General features: G+C 36.0%; 1 protein-coding gene across 5 annotated transcripts in view; it reads left to right on the plus strand.

Moving 5' to 3' along the window:
* The window catches only part of MEF2A (myocyte enhancer factor 2A), a 164821-nt gene that overhangs the window by 106168 nt on the left and 38055 nt on the right, over nt 1-20598 (plus strand). For 2 of the 5 annotated variants that reach the window (XM_059912597.1, XM_059912599.1), the window contains exons 5-7: nt 12957-13088; nt 15446-15665; nt 16406-16465. In XM_059912597.1, the coding sequence (XP_059768580.1) occupies nt 12957-13088; nt 15446-15665; nt 16406-16465 (412 nt within the window). Of the gene's footprint in view, nt 1-12956; nt 13089-13153; nt 13292-15445; nt 15666-16405; nt 16466-20598 lie in introns of all 5 variants that reach the window. The other 3 variants (XM_059912596.1, XM_059912598.1, XM_059912600.1) reach the window with 2 other exon arrangements.

A 20598-nucleotide genomic window follows, 5' to 3' on the forward strand; every position in this document is an offset into this window, starting at 1 on the left:
GAAACAAATCAGCCGCGGACCACAAACCCCAAGTCTACAGTTGCTCCCAAAGTCCACCGCCTCAATTTTGGGAACATTCGTTGTCTGTTCAGGTATTCCACAGATGTAGGCTTCATCAAGTTGATTGTGGGGATTTAATCCGCTGCTCCTGAGGCTGCTCGGAGAAATTTCCCTTTCTCTTCTTTGTTTGCACAGCTCCCAGGGTTCAGCTTTGGTTTTGGCCCTGCCTCTGCATGTAGGTTGCCCTCAGGCGTCTCTTCCCCGCCCAGACAGGAGGGGTTAAAACAGCGGCTGATTAGGCTTCTCTTGCTCTCTCAGGCTGGGGAGAGGGAGGGGTACAGTAGTTATAATTGGAATGCGGGGCAATCCTGCGGCAGCGTTAGAAGCCAACATGCCATTGCAACAGCCTGAGGCGCGCCATGTATTCTCCGAGGGACGTTGTCCCTGGATCTCGGGACCCTGGCAGTGGCGGGCTGCACAGGCTCACGGGGGGTGGGGGTGGGTGTGGGTAATGACCTGTGCTTGCACACTGGATTGTTGGTGGCAGTGGCAGCAGCATTAGCATTTCATGCCCATCTCTGTGGTCTGAGCTGATAGCCGCAGCTCGCGTCCATCTCTGGAGCTCACTTAGGTGGTGCTCTGCCTTTTCTGGGCACACGGGGAAGGAATCTTCTCTCCTCGTGCATCCTGAAACAATGGTCTCTTGCCTCTTCAGCAGGTCCAGACTTTTTCCCTGACTCCCTCCTGACTAGTTGTGGCGCACTAGCCCCCTTCAGGCTGTCTTCACACAGCCAACCCGAGTCCAATCCCTGGGGTCTGACCTCAGAAGCCCCAGCCTCAGCTCCCAGCCCCCACCCGCCCCAGCAGGTGAGCAGACACGCATCTCAGGCTGGTGAGTGCTGGTCGGCACAGATCCTTTGTGCGGGAATCTCTCCACTTTGCCCTCTGTACCCCTGTTGCTGTGCTCTCCTCCGTGGCTCCTAAGCTTCCCCCCTGCCCACCCCCTGTCTCCACCAGTGAAGAGGCTTCCTAGTGTGTGGAAACTTTTCCTCCTTCACAGCTCCCTCCCAGAGGTGCAGGTCTTTTCCCTATTCTTTTGTCTCTGCTTTTTCTTTTTTCTTTTGCCCTACCCAGGTACGTGGGGATTTTTTTTGCCCTTTGGGAAGTCTGAGGTCTTCTGCCAGTATTCAGGAGGTGTTCTGTAGGAGTTGTTCCACATGTAGATGTATTTTTAATGTATTTGTGGGGAGGAAGGTATCTCCACATCTTACTCCTCTTCCATCTTGAAGGTCCCACTCTGATTCCCGTGTCTGTTTTATCAGTGAATATCAGAACCTAGTAGAGTGCTGTCAGTAATTTTTGTTGGATTAAAGGGGAAAAAAAAGGATAAAGGTAAATGAAGTCATTTGTATAGTTTAAGTGCGCACACACACACACACACGCACACACACACATGGATAGTGAAGAACCAAGAGCCAGGGCTTTGAAGATATACTTTCCTGACTTCACAGTACACCAAGAGCCAACTCTGTCAAAGTGTTCATTTATATGTGGAGTTCTGCAACAGAGTTACATTATTCCTGTGGGTAAAATGAGACTGTTGGGCTGTATCTAGCTCCCTGAAGACAAGGGCCCCAAAACTGTTTGTTTTGGATGGTGTTGGGGAGAAGTATCATTACCACTTGCTGACACCTTTGCCATCAAACTTGGGTATATAGTGGGTAAGACCTTAAAATACAAAGAAACCATAGCTTGAACATCACACACTTCTAACTGAGATAGATATGGATAAGGTCATAGAAGAACTGGGGAAGGAGTCTGAAAGCAGTGCCTACAACCACATGCACAAGAAATGTGCTCTTTCCAGTGGTTGAAGTGGTTCCTGATCACAGTCCTCTATGCAGTCTCCCTTTTGTTTGTTGACTGATTAATGCAGTCTGAACTAACACAGTGTAGTGGAAAGAGCACTAGACTGGACATCAGAAGACTTTTATTCTAGTCCCAGTACTGCCACTTAATAGCTGTGTGATGTGGTGGGGTTGGGGGGTGAGAACTTGGGTCTCTCCTAAATTTAATCTTCTCTATAAAGGTAGGAGGTGAACTAGATGATCACAAAGGTAACATTTAGTTTTCTATTCAACAGCTATTTTAAAATAATTTTTTGAGCACATATAATCTCAAGATTCCGTTGTGCCTCAAAATTTTGACTCAGTGGACAAATTTCGAGAAAAATATAGTTTAACAAAATGGAATCACGAAAGATATAGAAAATCTGAGTAGTCTTATTGTCAAGTTTACCACAGAGAAACTCCAAATCCAGATGGCTTTGTTAAGAAGTACTAGCAGAATTTTAAAGAAGAAATAACGCCAATATTTCACAAACTCTTCCAGAGAATAGAAAAAGAGGGAACTCTCTTTATATGAAGCTAGTCTAATCTTTATAGCAAAACAACAAGGAGAGTTCTAAAAAGAAGAATCAGAAGTCAGTCTCACTGAATGTAAGTGCAAAACTCCTAAACATAATATTAGTTGACTTTTTTGAGTTCACAAATTTTTTTTTATCAGAGACATTTTTATTTTCACATTGAGTCATTTTCTTCATTGCTTGGGCACACATCTAGACTATCAGCCTGCCTTGCATTGGAGTGGTCATGTGACTGAGTTGGCCAATGGAACGTTAATAGAAGTGATTCATGCTACTTCCAGGCCTGATCTGTAAAATACCTTCCACATGATCATCATACTCTCTCTTCTCTGTTTGTCAGCCAGCTGCAGAGAATCCAGATGGGAACTCTTGAGATCTCATGTGGAACCAAAAGATAAATGACTGGGCTCTGAATAGTTTCACTTAAGGCTCTCTGAGATAAGAAACATCCTCATTAGCCTTTGTGTGAATAAGAAACTTTCATTGTGTTAGGCCACAGAGACTTGTGTTTGTTAAAGCATCTAACATCACTTATGCTAACTCATACAGAAATTAAATCCAGCAATAGATAAAAGTCATACACATTATGACTAAGTTGGATTTATCCCAGGAATGCAGGGTTGACTTAACAGAGTATCCTAATATCATGGACTGGAAGTCTCAATATTGTATATGTCAGTGCTACGTGAATAATCCATATAGAGTCAAGTAAATGCCAGTGAAAATTCCAAGGAATTAATTTTTTTAATAATTCAAAAACTGATTCTGAACTATATAGGGAAACTCAAGGGGAAAAGACACTCTGAAGAACAGCACGATGAGAAGCTTTGCATTACAATATATTGCGACTAATTTTATAGCTACAGTAATGAAGATACTGTGGCATTGGCACGAATGCCAAACATATCAATGAAGTAATAGCTCAGAAACCATGCACATACATAGATAATTGTGGTATCACAAATCAAAGGGGGAAAGAACAAACTCTTGAAGCAGTGTTGCTGGGACAGTTGGATACAGATACATGGGAAAACTGTGAAAGTGAACCTACCTCATATCTTACACAAAATCTACCTCCAGGAAGATTATACACCTAAATGTGAAAGGCAAAATTATAACACTTTTAGAATATAATATAGGAGAATATCTTCATGATTTTGAGGTAGGGGAGGATTTCTTATACAAGACATAAACATTACTACCATAAAGGATAACTGTAAGGGGACAAAAGTATAAATTTGGTTTTATTAAAGTTAAGAACCTGTTTTCATCCAAAGACAAGTGTTAAACATGCCACAGAATAGGGAAGGATTTTTACAATACGTAAAATTAACAAAGGATTTATGTTGATTACAAATAAAAGAATGACTCTAAAGTAATATGAAAAAGACAACTCAGTAGAAAAATTGGCAAAGTACTAGAACACTTGGCACTTCACAAAAGAGAAAATCTGAATGACCAATAGTTATGAAATAAGGGATTGCAAGTTAAATCCTCATTGCAGGTAGAAGTATACATTGATACAACTACTTTAAAAAAGAGTTTTGCATTATCTAGTTACAAACTAACGATTCTGCTCCTAAGAATGTACCCTAGAGAAATGTGTGCAGATATGCAGTAGACTATGCAGAAATGTGCGTTTCGCCATTTTCATGATAGCCAAAATATTGAAGCAACTCCAATGTCTATCTGTAATAGAATGGATAAAGTTTTTTTCCCATATAATACAATATTTAATAAAAATGTATAAACTGTAACTATATGCAACCCTATGGATATAATAAACATAAAGTGTAATGAAGGAGGCCAGACAAAATAATACATTGCATATATTACATTCACATGATATTTAAAAATAAGCAAAGCTAAATTATAGTTTTAGGGATATGTATATGGTAAACCTATAGAGAAAGTACAGATAGTTGACATCACAGATTTAGGATGGTATTACCTATAGAAGAGAGAGGGGAGGGTTATGTGATTGAGGGAGATATATAGGGTTCTGGTTTATTTTTTGACCTGATTAGAATTACTGTTGTTCACTTTATAATTGTTGAATTTTATATAAATTTTGATGCACCTTTCTTTATGTATGTCCAGTTTTAAAAATTAAATGTTTTTGTGTGTTTTTAAAGTGTCTAGGAAGAATAAGAAGTATCTTTCAAAATTGGAAAGTTATTAAAAATGTGGAAAAGGAGAACTTTTCGTTAAAAAAAGTTCTGAAGTCCAGTTTAAGTTCCTTGGAACTGAAGACATATTATTCCTTTATTTTACAAGCACTCATTTATTCCTTATAAGCTAGAGCAGACAAATTATCCATTCAGCCGGTGTTTATGGAGCTGCTTAGCTGCTTCACAGAAATGAGATAGGTGGGTGGTGATACTGTAGATTGGTTCAGTTGATGAGGTCATCGTGCATTTTAAAACTATGCGTATATACCTTTTGAGTACTTTCAATTCCCTAGTTTCACTTCTAAGTGCTATGATTATTATTAGTTTGGAATGGAATTTGACAGTTGTCATTATAAAATTGAGCATATGTTAAAGTATATTTCAGTTCTTGATTGATGTTAAAAATGCAGTCTGACACGGGCCCCGGTAAACACTCAGGCAGTATAGACTCCTGAATCCAAAATTCAGTATCATATCTCAAGATTCTAGAAAATGCCAGTCCTCTGGGATTTTTATCAGTTCTTATTTCAGATTCCACGTGATCTAAATATTTATTTAAACATATTTACAATGAAAAATACCCTGAATACTAGATTTCTTCACTCTGTAAACAAACACCAAAGAGTATAGTGTGTGTATATGTATTAGTGCATATATATTTATTGATATATATATATATATATATACACACACGTGTGTGTATATATAATTTCCATGGAGAATAAATGTGTCTAAAATTTTAAATGTTATTTTTTGCTGATGACAGAATATAAGCTGAAAGAAATCTATTTAAAATTAGCTGCCTCTGCCTAATTTATAATCCATATTGAAATATGTTTGTTTTTTAAGTTTATTGTGTAAAAAAAAAACAGAAAAAAAACCTGGCTATACTTAGAAAAAAGTCTAAACAGCATTGTTCTTGCCTTCTCAAGTTTCTTTTCCCTATCTCCTTTCTACTTTTCCCTTATTCTTTCTATCTCCAGTTTCACCAACAGATTTAGTAATGTAGACTAGAAAATGAGAGGCAAATGTTCAGGGCCTGCTAAGCAGTGTTTTTATATATACCCAGAATTCCAGAATTCTAAAAGTGTTTCCTTGAACTTGAAAGATAAGGTTGCTAAAACTTTATAAGTAGAACAGTAGAACACATGACTTTAAAGATCGTTGTTTGAGTCAGTTTTCTCCAGGTTAGGGATCTTTTCTGGACACTAGGTTGTGGAGGCATTAGCCAGACTTGTTTGAGGACTTAGATGATTTAGACAGATAAGGAGACTTAACTCATGACTCAAAGAATTGTGACAGTTTTTTTTTTTATCAAGGTTCTTTGATTATAAGGAATAGAAATTCAGTTAAAGTAGCTCAAACCAAAGGGGGACTTATTGAAAGAATACAGGCAGATTGCATCCAAGGCAGGAAGCAATACCTGCCTCCTTAAGGCCTGAAATCAGGAACTCCATCTCAAGATCTACATGGTCCCTCATCTCTGCCACCATGGCTAGTTTGCAAGATGACTCTCTGGAAGGCACAACTGATGGTCTTCATGTAAAAATTGATGTTCTGGGTTCTTATCCAATTACCCATTTTTGTAACCAGAACATAATTCCCAAATTTAAAAAAACTTCAATTATGATACTGTCTTACTGATACTTTCTCAGTAGGAGAGGAGATTTGGTGAGCTGTGGACACTTATCTCAGTGCTAACATAAGTTTTTATTTTTTTAAACTCGGTTGATCTCTGTAGATGACATGGAGTTTCCCTTAATTAAGAAAAGTAAGGCTTTTGGTTTTTAGATTTCCAGGTTTATACTTCAGCCTTCTGTGTTCAAAATAAGATCCAGAATCAGAATCTTTGGCTGTTAGTTGATTATAGCTAACTGTACACTCAAAATAAGAAGTCTTCTTGCACTACCAATTCTAATCTTTCCTATCCAAAAGCCCACTGGAGAATATCCCAGCAGCTTTCAGAGTATAGGCTATTGTAAGTTAAACTTATATATGAAATAATACATATGAAATTGTATTTTTGTAGTTCAGAAGCAGTCAACTATCAACGATTTCTGTGGATCAACCTAGTTCAAACTAATGTTTCTGGATTGCCTTATTATTTACGTATATTATAACAAATCCATAATTTTATGTTTTAGAGGACACCTGAAATAACGTCAGAGATCATCCTGATCTCTCCTTTGCTATGTTTTTTTTTATTGTGCAAGTATTAATAAATACCTACTTCATGTGTGTGTAGCACCTTGTTTGTCTAGACTCTGAAAATGTAAAGCAATCTAGACTTCAGTCTTTGATTTGAAAGTTCATAGATTAGTTGAAGAATACAGAAAATATACGGAAGATAAGTAAATACAGTGTTGCATGTATTACATGAATGTTCTATAGAGTAGGTGCTCTTAAAATTTCAGCATAGGAAGCAGTGGGGGAAGAAAGTTTCATGGAAAGATGGAGTTCAAACTAGGCCATAGTGAGCTATAAAATAGTCATACAAATAAGAGAGAAGACAGGGTTTCAAACAAGTGGGGTGACATCAGTGAAGGGATTTTTATGCCTGTTAGGAGGACAATAATTTTGACCACTCTGTTTGGGTCAGAGGTTTCAGGAAGCATAAAAATGGGGAAGGAAAAAAAAAAAGTAAGAGCTAGGCTGTTAGGTGACTTGCAGTTAGGCTAAGGAATTTTGATTTTGTACTCTACATCTGTTATTTCAGGAGGGATATAAGATGTATAAAACTACTAGGGTTCAGGGAGAAAATAAGAGAAATTATATTTCATCCTAAGATATGGCATGTTAATATTTGAAAAGACTGACAGTCATTCATGCATATAATTTTTTCATTGTATGCATATATTGGGGGCTGTGCATGAAATATGTTTACAGATGGGGTGGATAATCTAGAAGGTTTAGAGGCTACTGCTTTTAGATCACAGAGAGCCATCAAAGATTTAAAACAAGGGTGACAAGTACAAAGTGGTATTGAGGAGAAATGAATCTGTAACAAATTTTTTTTTTTTTAATAGAGAGAAAGTCTTTTATTTATTTATTTATATTTATGGCTGTGTTGGGTCTTTGTTTCTGTGCAAGGGCTTTCTCTAGTAGTGGCAAGTGGGGGCCACTCTTCATCGCGGTGCGCGGGCCTCTCACTATCGCGGCCTCTCTTGTTGCGGAGCACAGGCTCCAGACGCGCAGGCTCAGTAATTGTGGCTCACAGGCCTAGTTGCTCCGCAGCATGTGGGATCTTCCCAGACCAGGGCTCGAACCCGTGTCCCCTGCATTGGCAGGCAGATTCTCAACCACTGCGCCACCAGGGAAGCCCGAATCTGTAACAATTTAAGGGACAAATTAGAAGAGAGAGAAAAACGAAGGAGGATATATAGTCAGTGGAAATGGAAATAATAATCTACAAAATTTGGAATTCCATGTTAATGTGGGGAGAGAACAAAGAGTGAACAGCAAGATTGCTTGCTGTGTGGACTAGAATAGCTAAGTCCAAAGAGGGGATCTATTTAATAAAAGATAATGAGTTCCATCTTGGTTAAATTGAAATAGAGATATTAGCCAAATATCCAAATGGAAATGTGCAGTAGTCATTTGGGACTGTAGGTCTTCAAAGTTTCAGATTAGATTTGGAAGAAGGTATAAAATCATTACTCTCATGCAACTATAAAGTGAAAATATGTCAGATATTTTAATTAATTAACTAATGAGTGAACTAGTAAGATGTCACAGCCAGTTCAAAGAAGAACTCAGAATACCACACATCAGTAAAGAATGCTGAAAAGAATTTTTTGGGTTGGCCAAAAAATTTGTTCCGGTTTTTCTGTAAGATGTGATGGAAAAACCCGAACGAACTTTTTGGCCAACCCAATACATGGGGAAGCAAAAATTGGTCAGTATCCACAATGTGATAATCAGTGGCATTCCACAGAAAACAATTTCTATGAACAGGAATTATTTGCAGTTACTGTGAGTTTTCTGATAGTTTTAAACTGAAATCCATCTCCACAGAGTTGTAAAATAACCTAGTCAAAGAATAAAGATGGATGTAACCTAAATGGAAGTGCTAGCCAGGATACCCACTAAATTTCAGTTTTTTAATGTTTTTCCTTAAGTTGGTATGGAAATCTTAAATTTAAGAGCCTTTCTACCTATGAGGTCTTTAATCAGTAGGTAGAAGTCTTTAAGTTACTCTTCATTTGGGTAAAACTGATTTAATTAATACCAAAACCAAAAAGAAAACATCCTCTTACTTGTAAGTTTAATTTGGGTGTATCCAGCTCAGAAAGTTTAGATGTCATGTAGGGATCCCTTCTCCTTGGAAATGCTTACAGACAAAACACTACCTACTCTTTTCCCCAACAGCTTGAATTTTACTTCGGAGCTCGTTAGCTTCAGATGGAGAGGAACCCTGTTTCAAGAGATTGTGGGGTTTGCAGTTTTAGATGGTTACACTCTTAATACTGTGATATGAATAATATTTCATTTATGAATTGTCACAGAAATTAAGGATTATTGTCCTTAACTTCTTGAAGAAGAGAATTGAAAGGTCATAATCCTTCTCTGATCGTATTTCCTTAATTTTTGATACCATAATAAATTAGTACAGATTATTAATCAGACAATTAAATATTTTCAAAAATTTCAAATAACAGCACATTGCTTTTTTCTTTTAAAAACCGATACTCAATCCAATACTAAGTTCTAACAAGAGCAAACTCTTTTCCCCTGAGTTTGGATCTGCTATGAATCACGAATCAAGGGTGGTTTCACTCTTAAAACCGTTAAACAGTTTTTTTTCAGAAAAGGTAAAATCATGATTCTTAGACAGCTATAAAATGAACATGAGTCAAAACTTTTAACTTATTAATTACTCAGGGAACAAGAAAAAAATGTTGCAACTGGTTAAAGGTAAATCCAAAGATTAGAGAAATGCATAAGCCCATCAAGAAGGCAAAATGAATTTTCTTCATGGATGCAAAATTGACATCTTCCACGGTGAGGAAAGAGGTCAGTTGAAACCTCCTTCAGACAGAATCTATTTGCATGTCTATAAACACTAATTATTTGCATTACTATCAGCTTTCTACCAAAAAACTTCTATCTACAGAGTTGTAAAATAGCTTGAAGACAGGCACAAACCACAAAGAATCAGATAACCTGGGAGGATGTGTCCTAACAGATGCATTGTTTTAGATTAAAGACACTTAGCAATTATTTTTTGATCCATTTAAAATTTTTTCACAATTTGTCTCTATATAACTAATGTTGAAGGTAAATGTTAGCTAAGGGCATTCATTATTTAAAACCTGCGTAAAATTTCCCCAAATCACAAAAAGACAGGCTATTAAAATCGTAATAGAGTTTAACTTTGTTGTGACAAGTAGAAATGTTTGCTTTTTTAAAGGTGTTTAACTGACCCTCCAAAAATAATATTTCTGTTTTCTATAGAAATGGACTAATGAAAATTGTAGGTATACTAATTTTATGATTTCATGTAAGTAATCTTGCTAGTTAGAATCTTTAAACATGTTTGGAACACTGATATGAAGGACACAGAACAGGTTGTATCAAGTCAGCTTAAACTGATTAATAATTTAATTGTTCATCACCACTGGTCCCTTTAGCAATTCATAATCTGTGTTTCAGAATACAGTTATTTAAGAAAAGCAACTGGGATACATCAACTTAAATGGTATACGCCCCTGAAATATGAAATTATTTTGGCACAGTGGAGTTTCCCCCCTTAAGTTTGCCGTAATGGCACTGAAAAACTGTCAATCACGTGTACAAGAATAAAGTACTTTTAAAGTCCTGTTTACTTAAGAGTGGAACATTATAATCATCAGTAATAGCTATAAAGAGTGCACAGTGCTAATACTCTTGAATATTTTCCCACTTAAAAGCAGATTCCTCCGTAGTGGTGACCTTTCAGACTGTTTTCTTCATTGAGCAAGTGTTTTTATTGTGGCTAACTTGAAGCACGTAAGAAAACTGAAGCTAGCCTGTTTCTTATATGCCTCGCCTGGCCTTGTTAATAGATACAGCATTCCACTTGTTAGTACCAGTGACACAGGAGAAACTTTTACTATTTTGCTATGTGGTAAGATAAAGAAGACAGAAAAAGTCTTTTTATGGTAGTTGGGTCCTCAAAACAACTCTTCATATTATAGTGATAAGAAGACACAAGTTGGATATCCAACAGAGGTACATTAGCTTGTTATCTGCAGAGCTGATACAGCCTCTTAAATTCTCTCACAATGACAGGAACCCCCTCTAAAGTGAAGACTTGCAGAGCTGGAGATACCAGAGCGCTATTCTTCCTCTTGGGTACAAGTAGAGTTAACCCTACTGTTGTAGGATAAAAATTTTGTGTAATTACTAAACAAAGGCCATATTCTTTTTCTTCTGTAATTTAAAAATGTTCAGAGACATACTTTGTGATTGCTGTTAGTGGAAGAGCAAGGCTGTGAATTACTTAGTCTTAAGATATATGAATATGACGGGAAAATATCCAGAGGTTTCAGGCTAGAATAAATCAACTTCATGATAAAATCTGTGTGTAGGCGACTACTATATTTGTTCTGTTTCTAGAGCTGTGTTGGTTATAAGAGTTCACTGTGTTCCAGTATTCTGAGTGTTAACATCTTCATTGCTGATAGCAAGTTGCAGAGCTTTGGCAAGCAGGACTTGCTACTACAAATGGGGGAGGATACGTGTCCACCTTTTAGTTCTAAACAACAGGACCTTTTATGGCTAAGTACACATAAAAGTTCATGTGATTACTTAGACCCATAGAACTCAGAACCATGGGGCTGATATTGGGGAAATAGGTGTAGTGTTTGCTATATGCTCATGTTTAGTGATTGTGTTGTGGTGGGAGTTTCAGGCATTGTGTATGGGATTCCTAGTGCATGCCAAGCAATTTGAGAAGCTAACACAGCTATACCACTGATTTCTTATGATCCTTTAAACTTGCAAAAAAAAAAAAAAAAATCAAATTGAGTAAAGTGAAATTTTAAAATAGACTTCAGAGAAATTAAGAAAAAATTCTCAAATCTTAATGTATTGTGTGTTTATGTTCTTTCAAGAAAAAAAGGAGTAAAATAGCATTCATAATTATTGTAAATCATGTTTTAAAGGATACCAAGATCTATTATTATGAATTAATTTAAAATATACCTTATATCTAATATAAATAATCATTTATAAATGCACTCATCTAGTACTAATCTATTGTTCAAATATTTCTTAACCTAAGTAGGTAGGCTTACTTGGAGAATTTTAACTTCCTAAAACTCCTGTGTGGTTGGCTGGAAAATCAGCAAGTCTCAAAGCTATCTAAGTTGTTGAACCCCAAAATTCTACTTTAAAATAAGACCCATCAGGATTTTTAAAAATTTAGACAATCTGTAAGTGAATTAATATTCTATAGATTATCAAGCCCTTGGTTTTAAGTGTATTATTTTAAATACTAAACAAGTCATTTTGTGATGATTTTAATTAAAAAAATTAAAACTCAGAAAACCAATTGTTCATTATATTTGTACCCCAAAGTAAGAAGAAAGGAAAAGAGTCAATATGGTCCAGGGGATAGTTTGATAACACTCAAGAAAATTCTCCAGGAAGTCAATTCAGTGGACTAAATCAATCCATGAAGGCACTCTGTAGAAAGAGCTAGCGAAATGTGGAAAAGATCATGCTGAATTAGTTTTTTTTACAAAATTTAAAGATATGTGAAGTCACTAACGATACGTACAGTCTACGTAGGAAAGAATCATTACTGTCATATGTAAATAAGTATTTGAGTTTTTATACTTCAGAGTTATGTAGCAAAATCACAGTATTTAAGAACAAATTAGGAATGAAATTATTGGGATATTGAGCCTATTCTTTCTGATGAATGGGATAAACTCTCAGGCAGAAAGGAATGTCAGTAGATGAAGTGGCTGAAATGTTCATTTTATAAAGGTAACTTTATATATATATCGTCTTGATATATTTGTATTTCGGGGTCTCACACTCATTGATCCTATCAGATATGTTGATCAAGCTGTAATCAGATTTGGATTGTAACTGTCAGAGCAGTGAGTAACTTAGTATTCTCTAGGAAGTTTGGAAAGGAAGAATCCAAATATATAAATATTCCTTTTCTCTTAATGTATAATGGGAACATAATTTTGCTTATGTCTAAGGTTTACTTTATTTGAAGACTTAGAGTGCATTGTGATCATTTAAAACCATTTCAGTGGCTCTTGTATTACCCAGTTCATTCAGTCTGTGCTCTCATAATTTTACAAAAAAAACTCATGGCAAGTTAGTATCATTTGTGTGTGAATTTTCCAATTGTATTTCAGACTTTAAGAAAGAAAGGCCTTAATGGTTGTGAGAGCCCTGATGCTGACGATTACTTTGAGCACAGTCCACTCTCGGAGGACAGATTCAGCAAACTAAATGAAGATAGTGATTTTATTTTCAAACGAGGCCCTGTAAGTACTTTTACTTTACCTCTACTTTTTATTTGTTGATCCTTTTTGTTAACTTCATTATTTAGGCTCTGAACAAGAAGGAACACAGAGGGTGCGACAGCCCAGACCCTGATACTTCCTATGTGCTAACTCCACATACAGAAGAAAAATATAAAAAAATTAATGAGGAATTTGATAATATGATGCGGAATCATAAAATCGCAGTGAGTACTAAAGTATGGTTTGTGCTCTTACCTTGTGCATGAAGAGATTGACAACACATCTTGTTTATTTTTGTAGCGGGTGATGACAGCAGTAAGTAGAAGGGGGAAAAAGTATTTTATTAATTTCTTTTGGTTTTATAGAACTTCAAAATAAAATTGCATAAATCTTACAATGGTACATCTTCAGTCTTCAGTGTCTTAAACATAGAAGTGAAGAGAAAACATCCTAATCCAGGCTCTGCTACTTACTATCCCCATGTCTTTGGATAGGGCACCTAAACATCCTGGATTCCAATTTCCTCATCTGTAAAGTGAGTGAGTTGGCTCAAATAGTTTTTTAAGGTCCCTTCCAGGTTTAAATTTCCATGATTTTAAATATAGGGTGCATATGAGACTTCCCTCTCCCTCCGATGACTTTTAAAATATTACATGTACTTAAGTAGATCTTGAGACTATAAAATATAAAATGGCTGGGTTTATTATAAAATGTGTTTCAAAATTATTTTTAATTATTTTATACAGTTGCTGTAATAGTAGCTTACTATTTGGCTCTTTGTTAATGTCCCAAAACAATTTTGTGACAGTACCTCCAAATTCCTATTCTTTTCTTAACACTGTAGGTATTGAGGAAGAGAGCCTTGGCTCGATTTTAATTTAAAGGAAGCAGTGTTCTTAAACTGGTTACAAAACAAATAGTTGGTTTAAAATTTTTCCATGCTCACACATTTAACCGTAGTGAAACAGTACTTCTTTGAGTTCATACTCCTTTGATAGTTCTTCAGAGAGTTCTCATTGAAGCACCATTGGCAAGAGCTGCTTAAGACAGTTATTCTGGATCTAATTTTTCTAACACTACATATGTGTTGTAGGCTTTGTGGAACAAATTGTTTCCAATGCTGATATTTCTTTCATTACCAGAGTTAATTCTCTTAAAACTGTGCCCTAAAGTACGCATCATGGATTATTTCTTCAAAGTAGTCCTATGCTATAAGAAGAAGCCCATGGAAAACAGATTTAAGGAGGTATTTTTTGTGCTAAAACCATTCTTAAGAAACAAAACAACAGAAAAAAAAAAAATCCCTTTTGAACTCATATGGATGTTGGTGACCTTGCAGTTAACGTTAAGCTGCAAAGACATTGTTTAAATAAAATTGCTTTACCTTTGAAAACATTTTATCATGTATCCATTGTTTTATACTTTTTAATGAGTTATAATTTTCTACCTGAAATAAACTATTGAGTAAAGTACATAATTATTTACATTCTTTCAACTTTGAATTAGCAGTGTTACCTTACTTTGCAAATCACTGTTTTAAAATGTAGGGAGAGGAAAGTTTTCTATTTTCTCTCACTTTAAATTATAAAGAGGATTGTTATTTATCATGGTTAACAAGTATAAGTGGTCTATGGAGGAAATGCAAGAGGAAAATAGAAAATATTATTTTTAAGGGACTATGGAATATTTTGGAGGGAAATAAGATAACGATACTTGTAATTTAATCTTTACAGTTTAAAGATAACTTGTCAGTAGTTAATTTTGTTTAGTATTTTTTTTGCATTTTTATTACACTCATTGCATTGTGTTATATATATAAAACGTGATTTTTTTTTTTTTTTTAAAGTTTTGTCCATTAAGAATGTTAGTGAATTAAATCAGACCAGGGCAAACTTGATGTATGAAGTTTATAATATATGTACATACTTTTCCCCTTTTGTTATATTTGGAATCTCCCAATAGAAATGTAATGTTACTAAACTGATTTGCATTTAAGTGCTAATTTATGCTTTCTTGGTAACAATGATGTATTTTATAATGTGTAAACTTGACAACACAACTTTAATATCAGGTTCTGACCTCTCATTTTCATTTCTCAATATTTGAAATATATAATATATACATTATACTAGTATATATGTATTAATATATAAAAAATGGAAACTGAAAATGTTCATGTTAAACATTCTCATGTCCAAATATAATTGTAAAGAAAATAGCTTAAACCTGCAAATTGATTTAGTAAGAACCTATGCTATCCCCATCCTCTGCTTTTAGTAACTAGTGTTACCTTATCAAATTAAAGTTCATAAGTTATTAAATTTAATATAGATGAAAATGAAACTAACAGTTTTCTCTTCCTTTTTCTTTATTTACAGCCCGGTTTGCCACCTCAAAACTTCTCAATGTCTGTCACAGTCCCGGTGACCAGCCCTAGTGCTTTGTCCTACACTAACCCAGGGAGTTCACTTGTGTCCCCATCTTTGGCAGCCAGCTCAACATTAGCAGATTCAAACATGCTCTCTCCACCTCAAGCCACATTACATAGAAATGTATCCCCTGGAGCCCCTCAGAGACCACCAAGTACTGGCAGTGCAGGTACGTCCTGATATTTATTCTTCCAATTCTTTAAAAGAAAGAAAAAACTAAGTGCTAACATAAACAGTTTCTTATTCTGCTACTCTTAATTTTATTGCTTTGATGAGCAAGAGTCACTACTACATAATTGCCTCCATTTTAAAGTATTATTTTGAAAATCTGTGGCTCTAGCCTTGTACTAGGCTTTGTGGAACAAATAAAGCTTTCCTTATCCTGGGAAAGCTTTCCTTATCATGGGAAAGCCATACTAGACAGGCAGAAAATTTATTTAGGATATCATGAGCAAAGATTTAAAATTGAGTGTGAGCCATTCGTGTTAAAAATGTGGAGAGATGACTCACCTGATTGGAGTTAGAGCGTTTTCTCCATCTCCCCCTGTCTGATTTGTTCATTAATTCAGCAGAAATTTTCAGTGCATTTACTGCATCACTGTGTAATGCAGTGTCTCCTTTCCCATTATTCCTAGATTTTATAGCACTCCATTAGCACTCCCCCCATTCTTATCAATATGTACCATTTGGTATTGATACACAAGAAGGCAGACATGTCCAGAGCTTGATAGGCAAGTGACTGTATATTTGACTACATCATATTACATGTTAACACCAAATTCAGACTGGGCTAGTTTTTATTTTTGTGTTTTTTAGGAATGGAGTGAGAGTTACCTCTGTTCAATTCCTTGTTATTCAGATAAGGAGAGCCAATTCACATTCCCTCTCTCCTCTCTCTAATGTTGTTAGGTGGGATGTTGAGCACTTCAGACCTCACAGTGCCAAATGGAGCTGGAAGCAGCCCAGTGGGTGAGTGAATTCCTACTGTTTTACTTTGTAGGCATCTGTCTTATCTGAGATAAAAGGAATATTTTCCCTCAAACAAGGCCTTCTACCAAACGAAGAGGAAAATATGGGGATATATGACTAGAGTAGACATGTCCCTTTGCACTTTGTCTAATTAGTGCTTTCACTAATACTTAACATTTTTTCATATCCCTGTGTTATTCCTCATACCTTGGCCTTACGTTCAGTTACTCATTCATTCAATAAATATTAATTGAGTGCCTCCTTCATAGCAGACATTGTTCTTTTCTCAAGACTAAATTACCTTAATACAATTTTTACATCAAGACAGTTTCTTAAGGAGAAGCTTTCTGTGTCATCTGTCCTTACCAGAGTTAGACTGTTAGCAGACTGCTATATCTTACAATTGTGTGAAATGTTTTCAGAGAAACTGCAATAGGAAGAAATGGTGGGCCTACTTCTAGAGACACAAAGAGAATTGAGAAGTTTGTCTCTGAAGGATCTGTTTTGGTAGTCACATGTAGAACATTCACATTTTGTCGTGGTTGCTGCCAGATTGGCTCTTTTGCTTTGGGACCCCTCCCAAGATGACTAGCAGTTTAAACATGTCATAAATGTGTCTGTCTGCCCAGCCCTGAAGTGCTGGTAAAGATAGATTGTGATCTTAACATTACAAAAACATGACATGTATGTCAAAGAGTCACAAGAATAACTGTATCCCGTTGGATTACCATCACATTTTGTCGTCTTGGTCTCTTCATCTGTGATAATTACAGTTATCATCATTTTTATCTGAAAACAAGGGCAGGAATTCCCTCCCTGCTTCTAGATATTGTGTGTTCAAAGAGACATCTGAAAACAGATCACTTATAGGAAAAATTCCCAATTACATATATTCAACCCATTTATTCCAAAAATGTGAGGAGCTTCTGCCTTAAGAAAATTTTGGAGATGATTGAATAATTTAAAATGATGAGAAAGAAATAAATGGACTTTATTGAGTGAGACAAGTTACAAAACATGTAGTGACCTAAAGTAGGAATAAATACCTAATTGTATCTGCCACTGTATTAATTGCTGTTTTAATGGAATTAAACAGATAAGACCTGTTGTGGGATATTTTTTTAACAGATAATTAAATGTGGAAAAATTCATAAAGGTCTTACCAATTACACATTAGGACTGCTATCCTTGTATGTGTATTTCCTAATATTTATAGTTTCTTTCTTTTCAGCTCTATTTTAGTTGTTTACGTGCCCATATACACTTTTTATATTGCATTTTCCCATATGCTTTTTTTTTAATATTTTTTTTGGCCGCGTTGGGTCTTCGTTGATGCGCGTGGGCTTTCTCTAGTTGCAGCGAGTGGGGGCCACTCTTCATTGCAGTGCACAGGCTTCTCATTGTGGTGGCTTCTCTTGTTGCGGAGCATGGGCTCTAGGGGCACGGGCTTCAGTAGTTGCAGCACACGGGCTCAGTAGTTGCAGCACGCGGGCCCTAGAGTGCATGGGCTTCAGTTAATTGTGGCGTGTTGGCTCAGTTATTGTGGTGTGTGGCTCTAGGGCATGTGGGCTTCAGTAGTTGTGGCTCGTGGGCTCTAGAGCGCATGCTCAGTAGTTGTGGTGCACGGGCTTAGTTGCTCCGCAGCCTGTGGGATCTTCCCGGACCAAGGATCGAACCTATGTCCCCTGCATTGGCAGGCAGATTCTTAACCACTGCGCCACCAGGAAAGTCCCTTCCCATATGCTTTTATTCTTCCAGCACTATGCATCTTGCTCTCCCTTCTACTTTCCAGCCTGGTTATGGCTGGAATCAATAATTTCTGTTTTATTTAATGTTAATTTTGACTAGCTCTTGGTGTTATTTCCAAAATTATTTTTATTTAATGGGGTTTAACTATTTGAAGATTTCTAATGTGTTTTCCCTTTGCCTTTGTTTTTTTTCTCATACCTCTGGCTTATAAACATGGCTCTTCCTCCTATCAAACAAGTGTTTCAGTTCTCTTTTTGTTCTTTTTTGGTTTTTGTACTCACCACACTTCCCTAAAGCTTTTATACTATTCTTTATTATCTGCCGTGCAACTATAAATCTAGACTTTGTCTTTGCTCAGTTTTCTGTGTTCCCTTTGGTAATTTCAGACTCAGACTTTGTCGTCATCCTAATTTGACCTTCTACATATAATCTAATCCTGTTTCTTTTATTTCTTTTTTTAAATTCATCTTTCTTCTTTTGTAAGCTTCCTCCCCCCTTTCTAGACCCTCAGGTTTGGAGGGTCACATTAGTCACACTCCTCAGATCATGGCACATATTCAGTGGTTTGCACAAAGCATCTCTCAATGTTATTCACTTTTCCCTTTATACCTCTGTTCCATTCCCATTCCCTTCCTCTCCCCGCACCCTCCATTCCCCCGTCATAGGCAACTATTTTAATATGTTTAGTGCTAATAGTGTTAATAACCACATTACTGATCATGATTAGTGAACATGAATTTTTATAAAAATTTAAGATTCAAGTAAGTATTAAAATATTTAAGTGCTTAGTGAGTTACTTAAAAGTCTATTTCTATTACTACATACACACAGAGATAAATCTATTTCTTATAACAATCTTATAACACAATATAACCTCAGACATATCAAGATTGAATGTCTTGATTCTTCACTGATTCATACTCTTATATACCTATTTAACCTGTGCTAGATGTAATTCTGCTTGTTTGGATTATATCCTAGATGACATTTTTGTTATAACTGCTTTTTAACATGTTCCACCTCAGAATTCAGATTCAACTAACTAGACATCTTGTATCACTTAATTCAGATACCAAATGGAAGTAATTATTTTTGTGCAGTACTTATAGCATACATGGGTTTAAAGTGTTTCTTGCTGTAAATTTCCCTCCCCGCCCCAAAATAAATGGTCTGTCATAGGTATTTTAGAAGTGTTGTTATTTTTTTGCAAAGAAGAGTCAAATAATGTATTTTAGCCCATTTTCAACAATGGTGCCATTTTGGTTTAGTAGTTTGGAAAAATAGTTTAAACTCAATTTTATGCCTGAAGTCTTTATGAATGAAAAGATTAAACATTTTTAAATTCCCAGAGAAACTTAGAAGAAAATATATTAAGAGCTGTGGATATGATTTCTTATCTACATTTTTCAAAGTACGTTTCCTAGAACCATATGAAAAGAAGGACTTACCTATGTGTTTGGCAAACCTTGTGCTAAATAAAACTAAACCAGTTTCTTTACTGTAGGACTTATCAGAGCCTTTAAAATGCTAACCTGTTTTGTGAATCTTTAAACATATGGTTACTCAAAGCGATTTCACAGTAGGAACCCTTCATTTTTATTTTCCTCATGAAAAAGCATCTTTCAGAATTAGTGTCATATAAAACATATTTTGGGAAAGACAGGTCATTTGGGCAGACTTGGTCATTTGGACCAACTCTTTTTCTGAGGACAACTAGAAATGCTAGGCAGAGTATTTTTTAAAATCTGTTTGAAAGCATTTCAGAGCGAATAAGATAATGAGGAATTATTGGCTCAAGATCCAGGGAATGACAAAGACAGAGACTCAAAGAGGTGAGCCCAGCATTTATGGCTGCTTTTCCTAGGTGGTAGTGGCCACTTCCACAGTGGATTGCCTAAAGAAGCTGAGTATAATAGCCTCAGAGACATAGGGAGACAGAGAGATCAAAGTTCAGGGCCCACAAAGAATTGGGAAGGCCTAGTATATTCTTCTCACTTTGGATTGAGTCCCCAAAAGGCTGGACCCTAGAAGTAGCATGAATCAGAGGTTATCAGTCCCTCATAGTAGATACATCTCCTATTTGCATCATCCCACTTCTTGAAGTTAGATCGTGGTGATATATTGTTAGGGTCCCCAGGATACCTGGGAATACTCTTTAGAAAAATAATATAAGGATAAAACACCATCCCAGGCCTTATTATTTGTACTTGACATACAAGCAGATTACTAACTAGGCACAGTCAGGAGCAGTACAACATAAATGAAAGCCTGCAGAAAAAAATGGACAGTAGAACCTGCCTCCTGGGAACTCCAGAACTTGGAGTTATTAGGCACAGACTTTGACTTTAACATAACAATATTTACTGTATCAGGAAGATAAAAAA

The sequence above is a fragment of the Balaenoptera ricei genome, chromosome 2 (genome assembly GCF_028023285.1).
Source record: "Balaenoptera ricei isolate mBalRic1 chromosome 2, mBalRic1.hap2, whole genome shotgun sequence".
NCBI lineage: Eukaryota > Metazoa > Chordata > Mammalia > Artiodactyla > Balaenopteridae > Balaenoptera > Balaenoptera ricei.